Here is a 20,761-nt window from a genome sequence, read left to right on the forward strand (position 1 = left end):
GGTTCTTCGATTTTTAATTTCTTTAACATTATAAATGTGTTTTAATTGTATCATCTGGTGTTAGTTGAAAATCAATTAAGTCAGGCTCATTCATAAAAACAGTAGCCAACTGTCATATAGCTAAACCATTTTTACCTATAGCAAATTAATTAATAGCCTTTTTTTCTATAAGCAATGACTAGAAAAGAAATGTGGAATGGATATAGATTGACAGTGATGATTAAATTACTTTACAAGCTATATCAGAAATCAATAAATATGCTAATGAGCATCTCCTGCACCTCTCATACTGTGAAATCTTAAAGAGAAATACAAATCATTCACCATTTATACTTTAGCTTGTGAAACTAGTGTTTGGCAAATTTCTGAATTGTTTTCATATTTACTTCTAATAATGATAGACGATAACTTTGTAAATGTGAATCACTCTTGATTCAGGACACATCTAGTGAAATTTCATTAGGAAATACAGCATAAGCAGGGCACCTATTATTATTGTTTAAAACTCTTGATATTTATTTTCCTGCTCTATGGTCACTATATCACATGAAATCTTAGATTGTTAAACTCATAATTTTTGCATTTAAGAATGTGCCATTTCATTGAATTTTAAAATAAAGTTACAATTTCATTATGCAAAATAACTTTTAAAAACAGACAAGGTACAGGACATAGATGCTTTGGTAAAGGATTTACTGTTTGTCTCAGCGACTAGTTATTCATAGTTATTCATAGTTCCTTTAATTTAGAACACACAGTTTGTGAAATGTAGTTCTTGGTGGATTTTCTGCTAAGTTAAAACCACAAAAGGCAGGTAGTTAGCCATGATTTATCTTGTATTTATCATTTTATTTGGCATTTATTATATAATCATATTTTTCTGGTATTACTTTGTCTAACCTATGTCATGTCAATGACTTTAATGTGAGTTGGTCTAGAAATATAATTCTAAAATACAAATTATTTTCACAACATAATGATTCTTTATAATGTAACCAACTCACATTCCCCCCCCAAAAAAAATGACAGTAACTTTGGTAAATGAGAAAAATATATGGATAATGACATCTTAAATTTCTCTTCAGACTGTGGCTTTCCCAGTCTCTCTCTGAATATAACATTGCATTGAGTAACTGAGTTACCACATACAGAACATAGAAGTACTACTTTCTGGTCTCCAAATCTAGATATGCTTGCTTCACTTCCTAGGTCCTAAAACCTCAAGCTGGACAAACAGTGACCTCGATGTGCTTCTCACCATGATGTGCGTCTCACCCCATGAGTCACAGTCACGTATGTGACCTCCTGAGCCTCCCATGAGACAGATGGTTTTTAAATGTTTTCTTATTAAGGAATCACGGGAAATGTGAAGATGTTTCCCTGAATCCTCTTAAGAAACTTTACTTTATGGGCGGTAACTATAAAAAAATACATATTTATATTTATGTCCATAGATTGGGTCCAACCTCCAACCTCAGCCCTGGTTACAGTAGCTTCAGTGGGCAGCATTACATGCAGACTTTATAACTGTTCAAAATGCCAAGAATAAGTGGCTGTCCCTGCTCAGCCCTCAAAGGGACATCTACATCAACCCAGCTCACCACCTTCTGCCAAGGGTCAGGGACTACCACAGAGGAGGAAGCAAAGAGCTGTGCTGGGAAATGCTTTCCTCTAAACATGACTGGTTCTTTCACTATGAACATGTCCCATCGGTGGTTGCCCGCACTAAGGTGAAGCTAAACAAAAGTACAGTGGGAGGAGCTTATAAGGCTCCTCACCTGCATTAGCAGCTGATAACTTCTAGGGGAGAGAGAATCATTCTTCTTTAGGGGGAAGTGGCTACAACAGATGATAAGAGGCTGAGAGAGACACTTGTTGGGAGAGATTGAGAGATAATTGGAGGGGTGAAAGATCATATTCCATTGTACGTATGCATAAAATTATCAAGGAATAAATTTTTAAAAGAAAAATACATATTGAACACACAAATACACTTTTCCAGAGAATGAAACAATTGCAACAGTATACATAAAGATCTTAAATTCTGAGTTCCTCAAGGAACTCTGAGTGAAGATGACTACTTATAAGGTTATGTCACTTTGATATTTGAAATTTGATAGGTCCTGTGGCAAGGGTAAAGAAAGCAAAGAAATATAATTTGCTATTGTCTCTCTTTGTTTTCTGATTCCGTTTTTAAGTTGTCTGCTGTGAAATTTCTACTCATAGAGCCATAAACATATAATGGTTAAGACCTGATTTTGAAAGTATGGAATGAGCTTAAAATTTAAAATAGAAGCTATAGTAGTTCTGGGTGTTCACTCAACAGAATCCAAGTCAGCTTACTGCAGAGCAGGGCTTCTCAAACTGTTCCCCTTTATGACCCATCTAACCTGCACAACTGTTATAGAACCCCCAGTATTTAGGCATATAAGATAGTATGTAAATTAAATAATTACTGATCATAATCATAAATTTGTTCTTAAATAATTCATTGTTGTACATATAATTTTACCACTTATGAAAGACAAACTAAGTTTGCATACTAATGAGACTCATGCTTCATTATTTTTACATAAAGAATTAAATCTTGGCTAAATATTTGATTTTGCAGATTAAGACATACTCAGCATTGTTCGGAACTTATTGATGTGTTGATTTTATTATAGTCAATGATTAGAATGTCACCTTGGATAGAAACATAGGAGAAAATGACAGAAGTATGGTTAGGGATATTCCAGAAACTGCTGGAAATTATGTCCCAATCCTGAGCCAAAATTCATTTATTCTGTATTTCGTCAAACTCAAACCATCAAATCAAACAGCAAACTTAAAAACCAAACATTGTAACTCAATCCAAAAAATGCACTAATTTGATACTTCACATTGTGTGAAAAGATGGAAGGGAAATATTGTCTTTATTCCCCTCCCACCCCATTTAATCCATTATGTTCTGTGAGAGCAGAAAACTTTACATGTGGGTAAAACACTGCGATTGTAAGTGGGCAATAGTGCTGATCTCAGAATCTGTAGGCCTTGCACAACATGTCACCACACACAGTGCAGTGTTCCTGGAACCCTGGCTCAAGCATGTTGTGCGATGCAATGCAGGCTAGCACTTGCAGAAACACCTCTGTTCTATGACACATTTGATTTTGAATTCTATTTTGGCTATTTTGCATTTAGAAACTTCTTTTGCTAAAGTTTCCATGATCCACATATGCAGTAGATCATACGACACAGCATGGCGTCCTCACCCACAGTTTAAGATGCTGTGATAGATAGATCCGGCAAATCTCAGTTTGTCACAACACAAAGGTCACAGTAGGGAATCAACTGTGGGAATAGAAGAGGAAGTGTGTGTATGTGTGTGTGTTTTATCAGCCACAAGAAAAAAAGGGTTAGTTGCAGAAAAATGTATCACCATGTTACATGTAGCTATTTCAAGAGAGATATCTCCTGTCATTGTAGAGTCTAGTAGGTAAAAGAGAAACAAGGACATGAAGATGTAGATGGGGAAGGAAGGAGAAATGAGAATTGATAAGAGAGTAACAGAGGTGAGTATAGACAAGTACATTGTATGTCTGTGTGGCACAATTACAACAAACATACTTGCTTTGTTAAATTTGTGGATGCCAGTAAAAATCATAATCAAAACAGTGTAAAGCTCTAATCAATTGGGCGACAATTCTTAATAAATACAACTGGAAAACAAAAACACAATCATGGCCATTTAAACAGCAAGAATGTAATTTCTATTAAAACAAAACATTAACAAAAATGTTGAAATGAAATAATCCAATCACAACCTTATTAGAAAACTTTAATAATGGAAACGATTGAAGTCAAATGAGAAAAAAATTATACTTAGTGCCAATAATTCTGAGGCTTCTTCGAAAGCTTATCTTAGTATATGAGGCTGGGTTTAATCCGTAGCACCTTTTCCCCTCACACCCAGAATTTACCTTTTATCTAAATCAGAAGAATTTCAAGATCAGGTTAGGATAGAATATACCAAGAAAGTAAGACAGATCCAAACTGCATTTAATCAAGGACAAATTACTGAATTGGCAGTGATAATATACTGGTATTAAAATTTTAAATATTTTATTGACACGTGTTCAGCTTCACAGACACACAAACACGTATGTATAGGCACACAGCACACAGGTAAGTGGAATAACTAGTTGATTACCTTTGAAATATTTTCCTTTTCTTCTCTTATGTATTTTAAGAAGTCTACATCATAATTTTTCTCTTTTACAATGAAAACTGCTAAAACAGAATAATATAGGAAAACATAAACTCAAATAATCCACTTTGATCAGCAATGCATGACTGCGTGTGCAAAGGAAATGAAATCAATAAGCCAATGAGACATAGTAATTGCTATGATTGTTGCAGTATTATTTACAGAGGCCAAAGTATTGACTCACCTAAGTTCATCCCAGAAGAATGGATGAAGAAAATGTGGGATCTATGTACAATACAGAAAAGAGGAGAGGATCCCATCATCTGTTACAATGTGGGGAACCTAAGGTCATAATCCTGAGTGAAATAAGACCGGCAAAAACAGGCAAATAATGCAGTCTCCTTTACACAGAGTCTAAAAATGGAAAACTCTTGGAAACAGATTGGAAAAGGTTGTTAACAGAAGCTTCAAGGTCAAATGATACAGATTCTACAGAGTTAACCATCACCTAACAATGTGGTGATTATACTTAATAGCAATGCACTGTGCTCTTGAAGTTGATAAAAATGAATTTAGGTGTTCTTGTCACAAACACATGACAAAATAAAAATCTAATATTTTTTATGCAGAATAGAAGCATAAAAACACAGTTAATTTTCTTCTTAAAAGGAAGTTTATGTTTTCTTTTAGTTTGTACAAATACTATTGTGTTCTGGTAGCTAACAGCTTCAGCCCTGCCTCCATTCCTAAGACATGAATCAAAACAGCTCCCACCTGGCACGGACTGTTGTCTAAATCACCCCAATCATGCTGTATTTGGAAATAAAAGTATGGGATATAATTAGGATTATGTTAGGACTCTCATTATGGCATTAACAGTTCCATAAAACAAAAGCTAGGAGGGGAGGTAAAGGGAAGGACTCTACAAACATGCATGGAGGAAGATCATATGAAAACACAGTAAGAAGCCAGGTTGGTGTGCCTGGAAGAGAGCCTTTACCATGACCAAGTTCACATCATCTTGGCCTAACAGCATCTAGAAAATGGTGAGAAGCCAGATTATATGTTAAGCAGTCCAAGCCATGGTATTTTAGTAAGGCAACTGCTGCTAAATTCCTACCCAGAGGGAGAGGTGAACAATATCTAGCATGTACTCTTCTGATACCAATGATAAGCTCAAGCACAATTTCACCAGACTTCATTCTGGTGAACCAGTGAGTTTATTAGGCTTACTTATAGAGCAATGGTAGAGGTTACATGTGGTCAAGAACACAAGTAATCTTAAAACAGCCACATTAGAAGGTCTACACCCAGCATAGATATTGACTCCTCGATGGCTATGTAGATGGAGCCCTGCCCCCATCCCTTCCCCTTCTATTCTAGAACCATTCCGAATTTTTGATGCTACATGCAAAACTTAGGAAAGAATTGCATAAAATTGGTTGAGAGCAGTGGATAGTCAGAAGAGGGGCCTATGACCTTCTCCATCTAGTCATTAGTGAACATATGCTTATGTCAACAGACTGAATAATAAAAAGGTTTTGAATTGCTTCATAAATGTAGAATGTATTTTTGATAAAATTTAAATGCATCACAACCTTAAAATCTTAGCAAATAAAGATGGATACTGCACCACAAATTATCCCTCGCATTCTAAACAATTCTAACCAAATCTCACCTTCATAGTCATGAAACTTTGCAGTGTATAATAAAATCTCTGTAGATGGTAAGAGACCAAGGATATGATGAAATTGGGAAAATTTACCTTACGGAACATAGACACTGACTCTTGGAGAACTAAAACACTAAGGGTCAGAATAGAGATTACTGAGTTAGCACCCATAATTCCAATTATATTGGCTGTTCTCCATATATAAAGATCAAATTAGAGCCTTCCCCATCTCCAGCCTTAAATTCACTTTTGAGTAATTAATAATTGTGAATGATGTAAGAATAAACCTTGAAAACATGGGTGAATGCGTAAAACTGGGCATCAAGAAAATAAATGACCCAATTTTAAATAGGGGTACAAAACTAAATAGAGATTTCTCAAAAGGTGAAACACATACAACTGAGAAACACCAACCACCAAAAAACTGTTCAACATTCTCAGTCATTAGGGAAATGTAAATAGAAACTGCTTCAAGATTTCATCTCAGCCCAGTCAGAGTAATGAAAGAAACGACAGCTCGTGCTGGTGAGGACACAGGAAAAGGGGGACATTTATTCATTGTGGTTGGGAGTGCAAACTTTTACTGCTACTATGGATGTCAGGGTGGTGGTTCCTCAAGAAGCTGGGAATAGATATTCCTCAAGATCTAGTTATAGCACTAAAAAGAGCATACATCCAAAAAACTTTCATTCTGCTACAGAGACACTTGTGCAACCACATTTATTGCTGCTATGTTCATAATAGCCAGAAGTTGGAAACAGCCTAGTCCATCAATGGGTGACTAGATAATTAAAATGTACATTTACACAATAGAATATTATCTGGCTTAAATAAACAAACAAGATCCAAAAATCATAAAACTTGTAGGTAAATGAATAGATCTTTAGAAAATCAAACTGGGTTACTGAGCAACCCAGATCCTAAATGACAAATATTGTATGTTTTCATTTTAAGCATTTGATATGGATGTCAGCTTTTAAGCATTTGATAGATAAGCTACAATTCATATTATCACAGAGATTAGGTATAGAGTAAGGGAGAGGAGGAAGGGTGATCACCCAAGGAATGAGAAATAGACTAGAAGGCTATAGAGGGACAGGGAAGAGATTGGAGCAGGAAGATTAAGCGACAGGGAAGGGGGTGAGAGAGGGGGTAAAGGTGGGAATTTGGGAAGGGACGACCAACACTAAGGATGATTTGAGGAGAAACCTAATACTGTAGGATCTTCTTATATATACATATATGAAAGAATTCTAAGTAGAGTCACCAAGTAACAGGGGAGCCAATGCCCTAACTAGGTGTCCTTTACCACTGAGTGAAACATCTAGTGCCATAACCAGGTGGGATATTAGAAAATATCTAATCAAGAGGCTATCATCAAGTGACAACAATTACTTCTGTACAGTGGAGTCTTATTTGGTGTAACAGCCAGACTTATAAGTAGACTCCATGCCCTGCAGTACATGGCCAACAAAAATTGAACTCAGTGGTATTTTTGTAGACTTTTTGTCTCATGTTTCTTTGTTTGGCATTCTTTTTTTTTCTAATTTTGCTTGTATATTATGGTTTTCAATTATTTTGTTTTGCTTTTATGTGGATGTTTCTTGTATTTAATAATTTTTATTATGTTTTTATTTATTTATTTATTTTGCTTTTTGTTTGCCTGTGTATTTTCTAAAGGAACATAGAGGGGGAAAAGGAGTAGAGTGAATGGGTGGGAAGGTAGGAAGGATAAACCGTGATCTGAATATATTGTATGGCAATTATTTTTCAATTCAGAAATATAACTATTCTCTCAAAGATTATCATCACATAATTAAATTAAACCAATGTAATAACTTTAATGTACTTTAGTTAAAAAGAATGTGGCTGAAGTCTTCGTTTTCAGTAAAAATATGTTGTATAGTTAGAGATGTATGCCTAGATTTAGCTGTATAGCAGCTAGATATGGTAAATAAAACTTGAAAGTGAAAAAAAAGCCCTAAAAAGTCTACGCAATTTTGTAGCCAGAGAACTTAGAAAATATAATAAAATTGAACTAAAATGTCTCTAATATTAAATTCCTGACCTCTAGAATCGGAATCCTGGAGAAAACACAGTGATGTAGCCTTTGAAAAATTAAGAAAAGGGCCCTTAGAATGAGGTCCAATGATGCTTGCCTCACTGAGGTACTTCCAAGACCAGGAAGACACCTGCAAGAAAACAGGTACTTTCTCTACCACTGCCCATTACTTTGCATCATGCTGGATCCAGGTGGGTTAATAAAATTTTCATTCAGTTGTTGTTACTCTATGGCAGAAAATGAATAAATGGGGGGAATTTTCATATGCATTTCCTTTTACTAAATTCATATTAATTTCTCCTTTATAATAGGGCATGGGCCAAGAGGTATCACAGAAACATGTACTTTCAACAAAAAGCTCAAGAGCTGGAGAGATGGCTCAGTGGTTAAGATCATTGAATGCTTTTGAATGCTTTTGTAGAGAACCCATGTTTGATTTCTAGTACCTGTATGGTGGTCCTGTAGCTCTAGTTACAGGGAATCTTACGACCTCTTCTAGACTCTGAAGTTACCAGGTGTGCACAAATTGCACAGATATTAGAAGGTGCAATACACCCTTTAGTTTACATCTGAAAACTAAAAACATTAATAGAACCAAACAAAACAACGAATTCAGGTGACAAAGTAAGCTAAAGAATAATTCCTAAATTTCAGTTATCTAATCTAATCTATCAAGCCAGCCAGCTCATAAATTCATGGATGCATATATATATATGCATATATATATACAGAGAAAGTTAAGTGTATATAAGGAATATATATATATTGTGTATATAAGAATATACACAAAATTTGACTCCTAGCACACTGTGGTAATAAATAAAGCCATGGCTCTCTCCTTGGTTTGCCTGTGGTGTATATGCAAGATTAGAGTCTCACAACAGCATAATGCAGCCATGACCATTCAGGCCTTTACAGCCATTGAAGCAGGACAGTCTCCCCAAGCATGGGAGCTAAAATGTTACGCTCAGGATGCGAGGCTAAGCACTGCACTCAGGGTCCAGCCGCTTTCGACCCAGAGAAGAGCATGTCTGATTGCATGCAAGTTGATGCCCCAGGTCCCGCCTCTGATAAAAAGGTATCGGACGGGTCTGATGCTCTTTGAGTGGATGACACCTAAATGAACATCGGTACAAAGTCCCAATTTATTTCTAATATCAGAGATCAGACCTCTACTCTTGCCTGATGCGTCTAAAACAAAAAGGGGGAACTGTAGAGAGCTGCGTAATGCTGCGCCTTAAAGATGGAGCTGGTTTCCGCCTTCCACCTTCCGATGGTGAGTGCTCTCCGTCACAAACAACTCCATATTTGGTTAAGGCTGAGGATCTGGCTTGCTTCCATGTATGTGGACCTATCTGCATTGCCCACGTGGCACGCTGGGGTTGGCTACCCAGAGGCTATTTAAGCTATGGGCTGGCTTTCCCCAGGGTCAGATGATTGTTCAAGGTTCCTGAATAAACTGCATTGAAAAAAAAAATAATAAAGCCATGGCTCTCTTAGTAAGAAAGAACTTATTTATTTTTATTTTAAAGTATATAAAGTACTATGTATAGTGGTGCATGCCTTTAACTTCAGTACTTGAAGGACAGAGAAAGTTAAGTCTCTATGTGTTTGAGGACAATCCTGGAGTGTATAGCAAGTTTCTGGCTACATAGTGAGACCATGTCTTATAAAGATGACTAAAAGAATATGAAATCATAAGGTGATTATATTTTAGATACAGAAGCCATATATGTCACCCATTTCACTATTTTGTATATTCCTATAGTTAAACTTACAAGATAATGGTTAAAATAGAATGCATGAAAATCAATGGAAGTATTTGATGTAAAAGAAGTGACTTGTTGAATATAAATGCAACCATCTTTGTTAGGAAAATGTCTTCCCACAACTGAAAAACCACAGGCTCAATTGTTCCCAGCTTTCCCCTAGTATGTACAATGAATGACTCTGAGGAGTGCAGAGAATTTAACTGCCAACAGTAAGACAACAAGGCGTGGGTGAAGCAGAGAGAAAAAAGATTAAAATTTCCTTGGAGTGCTATATGTAACAGTCTTAAATTGGAAGTCACAAATATTCAGCCAGAAAGAGAGTGGTTAAGTAAATTGTAGTACACTCAGACACAAAAACATTTCGGAATAGACATGAGGCATTTGTGTGCTAGCTTCATTTCTGTGGCTGTGCTAAAACGCCCTGACCAGAGAAAGGGTTTATTTTAGATCACAGTTCCAGGTTACAGTCACCCCTTTAAGGATGTCAAGCAACTCATCACCACATGCACAGCCAAGAACAGACAGGAACCAACACACCCATGCTGCTTGCTTGTTGCTTGCCCCTTGTGCTGAAGCTTTCTTCACTCTTCTGCTCAAGACCTTGACCAGAAAATGGTTAATCAAGTTACCTAATATAGCTTCTTACTGAGACGTTTTTTAAAAGGTGACTCCAGGTTATGTCAAACTGACATTTACAATTAATCAGCACAATTAATTTACAACGATAATTGTATGCAACAGTGGAGCTGAATCTCAGAAACATAATTTTGATGGAAGTAGCAGATACAAAACAATTACATAGTTTACATAAGTATAAAACCAGGTATGAAAACAGCCACAAACAGGTAGGATATATTCAGCTTGATAGTATATCTGCGGGTGACTAGAAAGGAACAGATAAAGACTTTGTACTATTAGTATCATTTTTTATATTTATATTTGTATTTTTTATTTTTTTCAAAATTTATTCATTATATAATCCCAATTGAATGCCCCTCCCTCAACTCTTCCCAGTCCCACTCTCCCTTTTTCATCTCCCCTGTACCCTTCCCCTAGTCCACTGAAAGGGGGAGTTCTCCTCCTTTGCCATCTGCCCATTGCTTATTAAGTCTCATCAAGACTACCTGGATCCTCTTCCTTTATGGCTTGGTAAGGCTCCATTGCCAGGGGCAAGTGATCAAAGAGAAAGCAACCGAACTCATGACAGAGGCAACCCCTGTTCCCATTACTCAGAGACCCACATGGAGACTGAGCAGCCAATTGGCCTCATCTGGGCAGCGGGTCTAGGTCCTCTCCATGCACGGTCCTTGGTTGGTACATCAGTTTCTGCAGGGCCCCCTGGGCTCAGATATTTTAGCTTTGTTGATCTTCTTGTGGGGCTCCTGTTCCTTCTGTCCCACCCCCCTCTTCTTCCACAAGACTCCCTGCCCTCTGCTCAAGGTTTGGCCATGAGTCTCAGCATCTGCTTCTATCCCCTGCTGGGTGGAGCCTTTCAGAGGACCCTTTATAGCAGGCTCCCATGCTGTTTCCTCTCTTCCACCGCTTCTGGTGTCTATCCTGTTGGTCATAATGTCCAAAACATAGAAAGAACTCAAGAAATTAGACACCAACAAACCAAACAATGCAATTAAAAAATAGTGTACAGACCTAAGCAGAGAATTCTCAACAGAGGAATATCGAATGACAGAAAAACACTTAAAGAAATGTTCAACATCCTTAGTCATCAGCGAAATACAAGTCAAAACAACTCCGAGATTCTCTCTTACACTGATCAGAATGGTACTTATTTTTTAACATACTATTTTTGTTCATTCTTTGAGAATTTCATAAATGCCTACAATGTATTTTTATCATATTCACAAATACCCCTCTCCCTAAATTCTCTTGGCTTCACTATCCACCTTCAAACTTCCTTCCAACTTCACGTTCACTAAAATTTTATTTTTTGATATGTATTTTTAAAACATGTTATAACCCACTAAGTCCAATTTGTACTACCCAAGCTGATACTACTGATACACAATACCAGTATATTGGTTTAATGTTTATCAGTGATTTACTTGGGGCAAGGGTATTTTTCACACATGTGATACATACAGGTGATAGCTGAAAAAAAAATTCTCAGGAACAAACTGATCAACAGAAATAAAAATTATATAGAAATCTGCATTCTTTTCCTGTCATTTAATAAATGTCTCATAAAATTATCTGAGATTCGTATGTTCTGTGGGGGAAAAACAGTTTGCCCTTTTTTTTTTTAATGGGATTGATTAGAAATGCCAATGATGTAGGATGACATAATAAATTAAAAGAATGATGTGTGCTAACAACAAATTATTAGGGACACACCTGAGTTAATAAACTCAGCACTGACAAATCATTTAAAGTATATGGGAATCCCAAAATAAATGAGCCAACATTTTAATGTAGTTTGTCTATATCAAGGATAAAGTATAGCTCTGGACATTTAGGAAACAAACAAAAAATTTCTGTCTTACTTTCTGAACAAAATTATTTAAGATAAAAAACTTTACATTGAATATCAAAATTACAAGAAATCTAGAGATATAAAGACTAAATCTCTTCCATAATCTTTTGAGAAATCTTTTCTAAACCAAACCATTTGCATATTTTATAGTGTATGCATACAACTTTTGTAATAAGCCAATAAAATATTTCACAATGCATATATATATTTATAGTCAATACCTATGTAATTTTATTTTCTTTGAAAGTTCTAACTTAAAGATGATCAGTTAGGTACTGGATGAAATAGTTATTCATTATTTCATTTGACAAAAAAAAAAAAAATAGAAATTTTGGCTCATACTGTGGGGCAGCTGGAGATAAAGTGGTGAATGAAACAGTAAGATCCCTAGGCCACTAGAGGCTAAGTATCTAATGGAAAAAAGCACAGGCTCAACTACACTGTTAAGACAGGAGAACATGAATGGGAAGGCAGGCAGGAGTTAGGGAGCAGGAATGGGCAGTATGACTGAATGGTTGAGATTTTGTATAGTCAGAGAATAACTTACTGCCAAGTAAACTTTTCAACAGAAAATGGAGGCATCAAGAGAAGGTAGTCCATCCATTGCAGGCAAAGGAACTGGAAGGAAGCAGTCACCAAGGCAGACATGCCACCAGTGTCTTTTTTTTTTTTCTCTTCCCCTGCCCCAGGTGTGTGGCAGCTGGTAAATCACCATTCTCAGGTGGATGGTGACATAACCATACCCAGTGCACTAACTGGACTCAGTGGATTATAAAATAACGTAAGAGAAGGACATGAAGGTGGGAGGGGCAAATATTAGGGATTCAGGGAGAGAGGAAGGGAGGATTTGCAGTGAATATGATCAAGATATATTACATACATGTATGAAATTGTCAAAGAATAAATTTGTTTTTTAAGAAGATGAGTGCCTGCTCTGTGGAAATATGTCTTTTGTTTTGTTTTGGAACTGGATAGCTCCCAAACTTTTACATTGTGTCAAAAGAGGAAACTTGTTCTGAAAAGTCTAGTCGACATGTATTAATAATTGACTGGCAGAGAGCAGTTTAGGAGACATTCTATACCTGAGAGGTAAGGGGGCATGGGTGAGGAGGGTCTCCATCAGCTAGCTGTCCTGAGTCCACCATCCTCAGTACTTTCACTGGATGGAATGAGTACTTGTAACCCTAACCATAGATGCTTAATCATTTGTATTGTGACTCTTTTACTTGTCTTTATGCTTCTCTCCACTATAATGTACCATCTTTAGCATTGGTGGTTCATGACTTCTGATTGTCACCATTGTCCCATCTCCCCTCTGCCACATTAATAAAGCATTGCAGGTTGGAGATAGCCACAGAGCTACCAGTAACAGCCTATACGTCCCCAGGCCCTCTCCCAACTAGCTGTGGCTTTAAGACTAACCTTTAGCATTGGACTTAGTGTAAGAGCAGGATCTGGGACAATGAAGTTGCCTGCTCTTCATTGCTGGCTGTGTCATTTTTGCAGGTTACTGACTTTTTTTTTTCTTCTTCTCATCTTTCTAAAGTATATCTTAGAGAATTTTTTTTTTTTTTTTTTAATTCTATAGCTTTCTTAGCCTGTTTTCTGATGGTCCTGGAATCAGGGCCATTACAAGTGACATCATCACAGCCTTGGATGGATATTCTAACTTGCTCTGTGTGAGTGTGTGTGTGTGTGTGTGTGTTTAAGACTGAGTCTCCATATGTCCATATGTAGTACAGACTTTCTTTGATCTTCCTGTGTAGCCTAGGCTATCCTAAAGGATTAAACTCCTTCTCTGCCTCCTTAGCATAAAGTTATGGTATGTTTCACTATGCCTGCTCTTACTTGATTTTGATGAAGTATATAAGTGCATAAAGGGTCTACTTTTTGCTGATATGAAGAAATAAATACTGGTTAGCTGTTTTTTGGCCATGGGCTTCATCATCATTCTCCAAGAAGGAACGTAAACTACGAATGTTCAAATTAAGTATCTCCTTTCATCTTTCAATGAAAAACATTGTATCAGTATCAACTTCAATATTATTCTCTGATTGAATACTTCGGTAATTGTTCATTTTTATTGAGACCAAAATGAAAAGCTCATGCAAACAAGAGAACTACTTACTGCTTAAGAACACTTGTCCTATTAGCTTAGCAATAATAAATGTTTACATTTACCATTATTTCATAAATAATTTCTAGAGTTCCTAGGGTAGATTCTGTATGCTTTTCTTGGAAGATAATTGAAATGACATTGCCTACTGAGATAGAGAGTTACAGAGAGAACAGAAGGTGCGTGCAACTCCAGAGAAGTGGTTTTGGCTTGGCTTTTGGAACACATGGCTGAAATTAAAAGATGAAAATTGGCATATATGTCCTGAATAGAAGTAGACCTTCAGAGTGAGAGATAGAGATACTTGATAATGTGACAAAATCTACATCACAGAACTCAAAAATGGTGACCTATAAGTACTGAATATAGAAACAATCTTTTCTGTTCCCTGTTACACTGCAGTTCTCTTTTAGAATGTTTTAAAGAATTTTTAACCACGAAAAATTAGCTGACACACATAACATATTAATAAAGTAAAATGATGTAAAAATAAAAATATGTTGTGAAGCAACATGGGAATCCACACTGGAAGTCTGCTTCATTTAAGTCCATTAAATGTGTGTTTAGAAATAATGTAGTATTAGGCTTGCAACATATAAGTAGAAAAATAATGGGACAATGGAGAACACTATTAAGCTAATATATTGAATTGCTGTATAAAAAAATTCTCTCAGGGTGTAAATTGTACAAACTTGAAAATGACATTTAATATTTAATCTCACATTTCTAAACAGGTGCCCCCTCAGTAGATAAACTTGGTTTAGCATACAAAATCAGAGGGTATTTAACGAATAAGAAGGTTTAAAAGCAGTGTTATACATGTAGCTAAACTATTTGTTTGCCTTTAAATATTTGCCCCTATCGGCGTTAGGACTATTTTATTTTTATTACAACAAGCAATAAAAATGAATTAGGACTTGTATTAGTAGTGGGGCACTTGAAATAGAGCTCATATTTTTGAAATGTATTTAAAAGGCCTATCAGGAACCAGTCTTCACATAGCTTTTGAATACTTTAACAGCCTAATCCCTTTTTGTCAGAATTCTAAGACATTCTAAAATGTTCTAGATGAAATAAATTACTTTAGATCACTGATGAATTTATGTCTCCTAGCTGTCTACTGGTTCATGTTAAGTTCTGCAAGCCTATGACTTCCAGGAACTCTCACTCCAGAAGGCCCTTTTGCTAAGTGAAACTAATTTAGGTTGCAATAACGATATTTTCTCTCCCTTCGAGGAAAAATGCGTAAGTGCAATTTGGGGCAGTGGAGAAAGCACCCGTTCTCAAGAAGGTGCTTGTAAGCTAGCCCAGCACATCAGCGGCCCCGAAGGCTCTCTGACACTTAGCCTACCTTCTGGACACTGCTGGGCACGGTTGGCCACTGATCGAGTCATTGCCAGTTTCGGCCGCCAGTACCCAGGACCTGGACTTGGAAAATATCTTAGGAGTTGCCAGCCTCTACAACCTCGTGTTCCCTGATTCGGAGCAAGTGCATTCAATTGGGGAAGATCACTTACGACTGAGTTTTTCATCATGGCTTTGACTGTGAAGCCCTCAGAAACCAGGGAATGAGGCTGGTGCACCGCGAGCGGCTGTTGTGGCAGCAGTTTGGTCCTCTTCGGCATCTTATCTGGGCATTTGTTTAAAGTCAGGGTCTCTTTTTCTGCCACCATCTTCCTAGAAAACGTCTTGTTCTTATCAAAAGTATGGTAAAAAAAACCAGTGGGTTTTACAGATGTGAGCGGGAGGTCGGGAAAAAAAATATAAAAAGTCGCGTTACTGGTCGAAATTCAACTCCTCGTGGTGTCCAGGGTGATCCAGATGTTTGGCAGCACCAAGGTGAAGGGACTTTAGGGGAGGGGAGGGGCGGGAAGAGGGCTGGGACCTGAGGCTAGAGCCACTACAAGCTTCCAAAGGTAAGCCTCCTGGTTGCTAAGCGACTCGACAACACTTCGACCCGATAGTCCCGCCCCTCCGTGACGCGCGTTTCCTGGGTCTTAATCCGGAAAAGGCTACTGGCGGCAGCCGCGGAGGCAGCTTGAGGAGAATTTTACGCGTTAAAACTACGACTCCCAGCAGGCTTCGCGCTAGGGCGGCTGCGCGTGCGCACTGCGCCTGCCGTCGCGCGGGGAGGGGGGAGGGGGAGGCCTGGATGACAAAACCAGAGAGAAACGCTGGTGGGAGGCTCGGGCGGGCGCCGGTGCCCGCGTAGGTCCTGCTCGCCTCGCAGCCACCACCCGCCCGGTGACCATGATAGGTACGTGGGTGCCTGCCAGGTACAATCTGTGCGCCGCCTCGCGCCCGCGTGTGGCGCCACGTCACACCCCGCGGGTCCGAGTGGGATCCTCGGGGGCGGACCCGAGCCGCCTGTCAGTGACAGGGCGAAGGCGTGTGCGCCGCGCCCGCCCGCTCTGTGGGCTTCCTCGGCCCGGGAGGGGGCCCGCGAGTGGCCGGGTCGGGCGTGTCCTAGAGCCTAAGCGTGAGCTCCCAGTCCCCACTCCGCCCTTGCCCAGGTTAGCCCGCCGCCCGCAGAAGGCGGCGTCCTCGAGGAAACCCCCGTGCACCACTGCGCCCTCCGATGGCCGGGCTCGCCCCGCCGCGTCGGCAGCACAAAGTTCAGACACTGAGAAAACCCCAGGGAGCGTCCGACCGGTGGGGGCTGCACCTTGCGCCTTCAGTTCCGTCTCTTTAAACGTCACCTCGGAGATCTGAGATGAAAGAGTGGCGGAGAGTAGGTGATAGCAAAGACGGAATCTTTTCGTAGTTTGACAAGTGCAGCTTCGGAAGCGGCCGCTAGGGTTGTTACAAGCACTGTGAAGCAGGAAGGTTAGAAAGGTCCTCTCTGGCAGAGATGCTCAATTCAGAGTCACTTTTGGGGTTCTCCTCCAGGATAAGTAGAAAGGCATATTGGTATTTAGTGGGCATTCTTGTTTAAAGGTTTGCTTACTGTAGACTCGCTCCCAGTGATGTCCTGAATATTTGGTGAGCTTGTTGGTGATATATGCCTGGCAGGTGACACTCCAAGCGCATCTGACGTCCGTCTATCAGAGGTGTGTTTAGAAGACAGATGAGAGGTGGATCTATGAAATAAGTGCTTTACACGGTGAAAGTGGCTAAGTATGTTTTTAACTTAGGAAAGTAATGCTAAAGTGTGTAGATCTGCCCCACCCCCACCCCTTGGGAATCCTGCTAAGATCCTCACTGAGGCAGAGGTGCAAGCTAAATTCTCCCTTTGGTTGCATAGTGCACGTTCTTTGGTGAATGCATTGGAAATTTGCTAAATTAAGAGAAGAGTATACTTTTTTTTTTTAATGAATCTTACTGAGCCTTTTAAGTGACATATACTTAATAGTCCATTGTAAACACAAATATGAAAATCTGTGAACCAAGTGGGCGAGATTAGAAAAAAAATTACAAGAAAGAAATTTCTCATATTTTAAAGACAATTACGCGTACTTAGTTTCTTTCAGCTGACTCTAGTTCATGGATGATTTTGAGAAGCCAAAGATCTCATAAAGCTATTTAAAGAATGATATTAAGACCTAGAAATAAGCCTTTTTATAAAGAATCTAATAAGTTATTTTATTAAAAACTTTAGACTGGAACACATTTAGGCAGTTTTATTTAGATTTATCTGGGACTCTTTTGTGGATGACACAATTAAATCAATTAGTGACAGAGCCAAGAGAAATACAAGCTGAATTTAAAGACTGTTCTTTCTCTAGCTACTCTTTTTGCAGGGTGAATAAGTGTGTATTTCAACACAAACGGCTAAATCCTTGTCCCCTGCCAAGGAGTTTCCATATTAAAACAAAACAAAACAAAAACTAAATAAATTATTTCGTTCAACTAGTTGTGTTGCCTAATTCTATTGGTAGCCATATTTTTAGTAAACTTCAGTATTGTCATTTTGGAGGCTTGGATGTATTAACAACACTCAAAGTAGGTGACAGTGAAAACAATTCAACCTGGAAGGAATAGTTTTGCCTTTTTCTGACTAATCTTTGGAGCAGGAAACAAAGGCAGACAGTCTTTATCCTTAGGTCTGCTGCAGATCAAAGGAAACATAAATAGCTCTAGGAACTGAACAGTTTCTTCCACTGCACAGCACTGCTGAGACCGGTGCCTTTTATACTTAGACTCTCTCCGTTGCTGTATCCTCCCAGTGCACGCAGTACTCTGCTCTGCTAGTGAAGTCCTTCCTTCACTAGACTTTCCTATGGATAAGTTTCCTGGCTAAATATGAGGAAGAACTTACCCCAAAATTAATAAAATAGAAGCTTCTCTTCTTGTTGTGGAGATGGCTTCAAAAGTACTTACATTTCCCACTTGGATTATAATTGACATGTTTTTAAGTCAATGCCTTGACTCAGACAGACTTAAACCATAATATAATTGAAGTCAATGAAAGATTCTTCCTTTGTGAGGCATGGAGAAGGGAGCCACAATAACAAAAAGCAGAATAGAAAAGCTTCAGAAAATTTAACAGAGAAAAAAATGTGTTTTTGAGCACCTCTTTTAAAACTTTATAAAAATGAGTACTTCTTTGTATTTAAAATTGAATTTAATGGTAACAATTGTGAATTATTTTAAATGCCCTTTATGGTTAGGCATTTGATATTATCACCTATTATAATTAAAATAGGAAGTTCTTAAATTGAAATCTAGTGTTATAGAAAATTTTTAAAACAGTAATGTAGCTCAGTGATATATCCTAGGAGGTATAAGACCTTGGGTTGCATTCAAAAGTGTTTTTTTTTAATTGATTAAAAATATTTTCTATATCTTGCTTAAAATCTGTTAGAGAATTTAACTGTATACATATAAAGATCACGGTAATCCTGGCCTATTTTCAATTTTATAATGTTTTTTATATATTTAATAAAAATATATGTTAGTTATGAAAGTGTCTTCCTTTCTCAATGAGTATTCACTAGTCAGAAGGCCTTTCTTTTAGAATGCATGCTGCACAGGTGTCTTTGGGGCCCTGTCTTATCTGACAGTGTTAGTATACATTTATTGTCACTTGCCAGTGAGTGTTTTGTTTTTATTTTTTAATTGTCTTCTTTAAAGATAAGGGATGGAACATTTTAATTTGAAAACGAGTTTTAGGAAAAGTCATTTATTTTATAATCATTTAGTTTTACAGAAGCAAATTCCAGGATGTATATTCTGTGTCCAGTACTAACAGTAGGTGCCAAGGATACAAGAATGGAATAAGCAGGAAAAAATGCTTTGTCATTGTAAATATTCAAGTTATATTAACTAGTGGGCCAACATCTAGCTGAGTGTTAAACCTGTATACAGAAAATCTGAAGTGTGGAAGTTGCAGTTGAGCGTACTGTGTATTGCTACTTGCCCAGTCACTTTGCAGCTTTAGATGAAGGCAAGTGTATATGCAGCTATTGTTTGTTAAGGTGCCATTGTGTCACTAAATGGGTTACACAAAACTTTTGTATAGAAGAGTTTATAAATTCTGTTCAGTTCTTGTTTGGGTCCAAAGGCTCTGAAAAAAAACTTTATGGCTTTTACAAATGTTGGTCCTATTTTTAAGGTTTTTCTGAAGTCTGAATTTTTTAAATCTAAAGCTCCATGGCTTGAAAATTATACAAGTGAAAGTTCTTTGGTATTAAGATATGCAAATCCATCCCTACCTCTAAAGCTTCTTTGATAACCCTCCCTCAAAAAAAAAAAAAAAAAAAAAAAAAAGAAAAAAGTAAGAAAAAAGTTCTCGTTATTTCAGAGTGCTTAATATTCATGAGTCAGGTTCAATGCAAAATGCTTTATTCTGTTAGCTTTCAGTTCTTTGATCAATGAAAATTGTTTCTTACCTGCTGTTTCTTCAGCCTTTAATTGTAGCCCAGTGCTTTTTCAATGTTTCTGTTTTAATTTGCATTTAATGAGCTCATTTTAAATTTTTCTTTGTAGTATTCTGAGTGGTTCCCTTCCTAACATTTATAATAGTGAAGATGGAGACTCATCTGGCAGCTAGCTGACATATATTACAGCTCCTCTTTCAGGTCCCTGGCTTACTTACTTCATCTTATAGAGGAGAATTTTGGTTAAAAGGAATGCAGTCAACAGTGCTATTTCCCCTAGTAAAGTGTTTCCTGGTCATCTAGGATTCTCTCCAACTAATCCAACCTCCTCAACCCCCACACTATATAGCATGTTATCTTTCTTGAATTAGATATTTTACTTGACAGTGATCGTTCCCCATCAGTTCTTTATAAGGTGCTATTTTCGATGGTGCTGGACAGGAATGAATGTTCCTCGTATGTATATGCGTGTATTCTTCTGTAAGGAAGGACACAAAAATAAGAGACAGTTCTTTCCCATGAGTTCTGATTTCCTTGGGTGATAAGACATGTTTATGGCACAGATTTTATCCTCTTCTTTAGAGAAGCAGCATATGGTATTTATATATTCATTCTATCACATGGTAATTGTGTTTTACTATGA

The 20,761-nt window shown here is 37.7% G+C and overlaps 2 protein-coding genes across 5 annotated transcripts in view; one reads left to right on the plus strand and one right to left on the minus strand.

Annotated features, from left to right (window-relative positions):
• Window positions 1-16,268, minus strand: part of Pacrg (parkin coregulated) — a 439,800-nt gene extending 423,532 nt beyond the window's left edge. The window contains exon 1 of the mRNA XM_060373539.1: window positions 15,817-16,268. Coding sequence (XP_060229522.1) covers window positions 15,817-15,972 — 156 coding nt within the window. The 5' untranslated portion in view covers window positions 15,973-16,268. The remainder of the gene's footprint in view (window positions 1-15,816) is intronic.
• Window positions 16,269-16,440: 172 nt separating this feature from the next.
• Window positions 16,441-20,761, plus strand: part of Prkn (parkin RBR E3 ubiquitin protein ligase) — a 1,198,654-nt gene continuing 1,194,333 nt past the window's right edge. For all 4 annotated transcript variants that reach the window (XR_009587862.1, XM_060373144.1, XM_060373145.1 and 1 more), the window contains exon 1: window positions 16,441-16,556. Coding sequence is in view for 1 of the 4 variants with exons in the window: in XM_060373145.1 (XP_060229128.1) it covers window positions 16,550-16,556 (7 nt within the window). In the remaining 3 variants the exon portion in view is untranslated. The remainder of the gene's footprint in view (window positions 16,557-20,761) is intronic.

Source organism: Meriones unguiculatus, chromosome 20 (assembly GCF_030254825.1).
Source record: "Meriones unguiculatus strain TT.TT164.6M chromosome 20, Bangor_MerUng_6.1, whole genome shotgun sequence".
NCBI lineage: Eukaryota > Metazoa > Chordata > Mammalia > Rodentia > Muridae > Meriones > Meriones unguiculatus.